The sequence below is a fragment of the Octopus bimaculoides genome, chromosome 19 (genome assembly GCF_001194135.2).
Source record: "Octopus bimaculoides isolate UCB-OBI-ISO-001 chromosome 19, ASM119413v2, whole genome shotgun sequence".
In the NCBI taxonomy this organism is placed as follows: Eukaryota; Metazoa; Mollusca; class Cephalopoda; order Octopoda; family Octopodidae; genus Octopus; species Octopus bimaculoides.
The window spans coordinates 48,165,537-48,170,497 of record NC_068999.1 but is presented as its reverse complement, the minus strand read 5'-3'; the positions used below and the strand labels follow the sequence as shown (position 1 = coordinate 48,170,497).

The 4,961-nt window shown below is 37.4% G+C and overlaps 1 protein-coding gene across 4 annotated transcripts in view; it reads right to left on the bottom strand.

Annotated features, from left to right (window-relative positions):
- Window positions 1-4,961, bottom strand: part of LOC106877032 (uncharacterized) — a 57,428-nt gene that overhangs the window by 14,072 nt on the left and 38,395 nt on the right. For 3 of the 4 annotated variants that reach the window (XM_014925817.2, XM_014925815.2, XM_052974854.1), the window contains exons 13-16: window positions 4,686-4,826; window positions 3,431-3,595; window positions 2,624-2,711; window positions 1,384-1,429 (exon numbers count right to left, since the gene is read on the bottom strand). In XM_014925817.2, coding sequence (XP_014781303.1) covers window positions 1,384-1,429; window positions 2,624-2,711; window positions 3,431-3,595; window positions 4,686-4,826 — 440 coding nt within the window. The remainder of the gene's footprint in view (window positions 1-1,383; window positions 1,430-2,623; window positions 2,712-3,430; window positions 3,596-4,685; window positions 4,827-4,961) is intronic. The other variant, XM_014925816.2, reaches the window with a different exon arrangement.

The window sequence follows — 4,961 nt, the reverse complement described above, 5'->3', positions numbered from 1 at the left end:
GAGGGCGGATTTAAATTTAAACTTCTTTTTGTTGCTTAAATCCCAGTAATGTACCACATTAAATGGGGTTATGGGAAGAAAGTTATTGAAAAACATCAATACATGTGACAGTGACAAAGAAATGAGGAAGGTGGTCATGGAATGTGCTAAAAACAACAACCAAATCTCCTTTAAATCATGCACCTTTAAGTTCGAAAATATTTACATTTTTTTTTTTTACCAATTAGGTTTCTCTCATGGTTATAAAAATTAAATGATAACTTTGTAGTTGTGGGTGCACCTCCCACCCCGTCTCCTGGCAACCAATATTTTTAGACTCAGTTTGCCACTGTATGTATGTATGTATGCCGTTATTTAGTTTTATTTCTCTTGCCAATGGAGAAAGAGCCAGTTCCTAACTGCGCGCACGTATGTGTGTAGATTTGTATGTTTTGTTTTATGGATGTATTCTTACATACATAGTTGCATATCTAGACATGCACATATATATTTATATGCTAAACTTCTGGAAAGTTTTACAGATTTTTACAGTTCCGGTGATGGATTGGATTTGCAGTGTGAGAGAGAGAGAGAGAGATGTTAGGGATCAGTGTATGCTTAATTACTGTATACGTGCATTCCATATTATGTATCATCATCATCATCATCATTATCATCATTATTTAACGTCCACCTTCCAAGAGGGCGTACATTAGACTGTTTGACAGGAGCTGGCCAGGTAGAAGACTACTCCCGGCAACTGTGTCTGTTTTGGCAGGGTTTTTACTGCTGGATGCTCTTCCTAACAGCAACCACCTTGCATACAGATAGAGAGAGAGAGAGAGAGAGAGAGAAAGAGAGAGAGAGAGGGGGGGGGAAGTGCAGGTAAGAAAGAGAGATTGCAAATTATTAATTGAAAATGATTGACAAAAACTTTCTTTCTTTTCATACACATAAAGAGAAATATACTCACAGAGAGAGAGAGAGAGAGAGAGAGAGAGAGAGAGAGAGAGAGAGAGAGGAGTCAATATCAATGTTGAATCAACAATTCCAAATCAACTGTGCCAAAACGTCTTATACCCATCTAATCGATGTGTGTGCATATCTATATGTGTGTGTGTGCAAAGGGTGTTGTGCTGGTGTCATGTAAAAAGCATCCAATACATTGTGTAAAGTGGTTGGCATTAGGAAGGGCATCCAGCTGTAGAAACCACCCCAAAACAAGACAATCGGAGCCCGATGCAACTCTCTGGCTTACCAGCTCCTATCAAACCAGCCAACCCATACCAGCATGGTGAACAGAGATTAAATGATGATGCTGTTGATGACGACGATGATGACGACAATAACGATGATGATGATGTTGATGTTGATGATAATGATGATTATAAGAAACAAATTTACCACTCTTACATATTCAATACTAATTTGCTTCTTATATTTGTTGTATCTGAAATATATCAACAAAAATTCAAACATTTAGAAAGTGGGTAGCATTAAAATTTTGATAAGGAATCATAAAAATGTCACATAATAATATAGTCAACTTGGGAAATAATGGTATAACAGCATCTAAAATAATGGAGCTTCTTCCCCACCTCCCAACTCAAGGTACATTTGGAAACTCTAGTGTAAAATTCCATGTTAAATAAGTGCAATGTTATTATCAATCTGAATCTGCTTGATGCATGTTTGAACTGGGGAACAAGCTACTTACTGTGTTTTGTCATGGAGAATATATCTTGCTTGTCAACAAATGGTGTGTATACACCTAGATTAGCTTGCAGTACCACCTACCTAGACTGTGAGATGCTAGCATTTTTGGAGCAGTTATCTCCTCAGTGACCACAGACACTAAGCAGACAACACTATGAGCTGAATTAAGTGTAAGTAAATTATGGAGTGGGGAGCCCAAACAGTGATAAATGAAATCGCAATGTTATTATGCACGTTTGAACTGGGGAACAAGCTAATCCCTGCATTTTGTTATGAAGAATATATCTCACTTGTTGACAAATGGTGTGTATGCACCTAGATCAGCTCACAGCACCATCTACCTAGTTAAGTAAAGTTACAGTTGAAATAAAAGCAAAACCATAAGAAAATATATGCTTGTCATGCATTCCAAAAGATGAAATACATCTAAGCATTTTGTCCTGGATGCTAATGATTCTGGCAGCTTGCCACCTTAATAATAATAATAATAATAATCCTTTCTAATATAGGCATAAGGCCTGAAATTTGGTGGGAGGGGTATAGTTGATTACATCAACCCCAGAACACAACTGGTACTTTATTTATCAATCCCAAAAGGATGAAAGGTAAATTCGACCTCGATGGGATTTGAACTCAGAACATTAAGGACAAACAAAATGCTGCTAAGCATTTGCTTGGCATGCTAACAATTCTGTTAGCTCGCCACCTTAAATCGAATAATAAGAAGAAGAAGTGAAATGAAAACAGTGTGTGTGTTTATTACTGGCATAATGACTCTCCTGAGATACAAGAAAATGGGTTTCGACACATGAGTTCACATTAAGATTCTTGCAAGCCATGAAAGAATCATGAAATACCCCATATATGGTTCTAGATTTATGTTTTTATGAGCATGTTCATGAAAAAGAAACAAAGATAGATGACTTACCTAGAATAATATTGTTTTACGCATAGTAGTATTGCTAGTATTACAAACACTGATATAGGCACAATTATTGCAACCAGTATTACAAATTCTATAAAAAAAAAATAAGCAGTATTTTTTATATGCACTGTTGTTATCATCATCATCATTATCATCATCATCAACATCACTATCATCATCATCATCATCACCACTACCACCGCCACCATCATGATGACCAAAATTGAACCAAATTCGTTGACTGGCACCCATGCCAACCTTCCTTCATTGGACACTAAACTCAGCTTGCGAAGACCTGTTGGGGCAAGTGAGATCGAAACTGAACCAAATTCGATGACTGGCACCTGTGCCAGTGGAGCACTAACGGCACCAACCGAGCGGGATCACTGCCAGAGCAGCGGTCTCACTTCCGTGCCGGTGGCACGTAAAAAGCACCATTTGAGCGCGATCGCTTCCAGCTTCGCCTTACTGGCACTCGTGCCGGTGGCATGTGAACAAAACATTGGACTGACTCCTGTGCAGGTGGCACGTAAAAAACACCATTTTGAGCGTGGCCGTTGCCAGTACCACTGGACTGGCTCTCGTGCTGGTGGGCATGTAAAAAGCACCCACTACACTCTCGGAGTGGTTGGCGTTAGGAAGGGCATCCAGCTGTAGAAACTCTGCCAGGTCAGATTGGAGCCTGGTGTAGCCATCTGGTTCGCCAGTCCCCAGTCAAATTGTCCAACCCATGCTAGCATGAAAAGCGGACGTTAAATGACGATGATGATGATGATGATTCTAGATGATTCCATAAAGTATTCTCTTTACCTGTGTCTTTAGTTACTCCTGTTATGGTGTCACTCATTAGACTTAGTCCATGCTTTGTCTTCACTTGTATACATACTGAATATTCCGTGCCTGGTGATAGGCCATTGATGACAACATCATTTTCAGCTGCTTTTATTCCAATCACTGGAAATTCTTTCTTCGTAGCTATAAAGGATTTTTAAAAAGAGAAAAGGAAAACATTTTACCATTTCCTTATATTTTTTTTACCAGTCACAGAATATCTTTATGAGTGACAGGAATATCACATCTTTTATTTCTATTTTCTCATTAACCACTTACAATCACAACTCAAAAATGCTAAGAGTTCTCCTTGACTTCAGAAGTTTGTAATTACTTTGCTGTGCATTGAGTTTGTACTTGTTAAATAATGACATTTGTTTATTAAATAATAACACTGGTGCTAGTTAAGTGTTATGTTAAACTTTTCACTCAGCCTAATAGGAAAATCTACCAAACCTCCCTCAGCTCAGATATTAACATTAAAAAGAAAAAATACCCCAAAACAGGACATGTTTAATGATATAGTCGTAGTTATATTCTGTCTAAAAGAAAAGTGGGTGGTGACACTTGGGATAATTTTGGTTCTAGTCTCTCAAGGTGGGAGGAATACATGGAAGTGGGAGACCCAGGAAGACAGGGGATGAAGTACTGAAGATTGACGTCAGGATTTTCTTGATGGCGATGATAACGATGATGGTGTTGACGATGATGATGATGTTGATATAGATATTGCTGCTGCAGATGATGATGTTGATGATGAAGATGGTGATGATGATGATGATGATGATGATGATGACAACGATGATGACTATGATGATAGTGATAATGATGATGTGGATGGTGATGATGGATCATGTTGTTGACAATGATGACAATGATGATGATGATAACAATGTTAACGATGATGATGAAGATGATACAGATATTGCTGCTGTAGATGATGATTTTGTTGATGATGACAACGACGATGATGAAGAAGATGAAGATGATGATGGTGGTGGTAATGATGATGGGTATGGTAATGATGGATCATGTTGATGATGATGATGATGGTGATGATGATGATGATGATGATGATGATGATGAGAAGGTGGAGGAGAAGGAGCACAATGATAATATGAAAATATTAACGATAACGATAATGATGTATTTATACCATTGTAACAGTCACTACATACAACAACAACAACAACAACAATAAATGGAAAAGGATTCATTTAAAAAGAATACGCACCATTTTCACAACTCTTACCATCTGCATAATGCAGCACATAAGCAATGGGTATACCATTCCAGTCCGGACATTGCAGAGTAGGCCATGTAAGAGAAAACTTAGTTTGTGACCAACTGATACTAGGTGTCCGAGGTTTCATGGCTGAAATAGCATAAGATCTTTCTAATAATGATAATGATGATGATGATGATGATGATGATGATGATGATAATAATAATAATAATAATAATAATAATAATAATAATAATAATAATAATAATAATAATAATAATAATA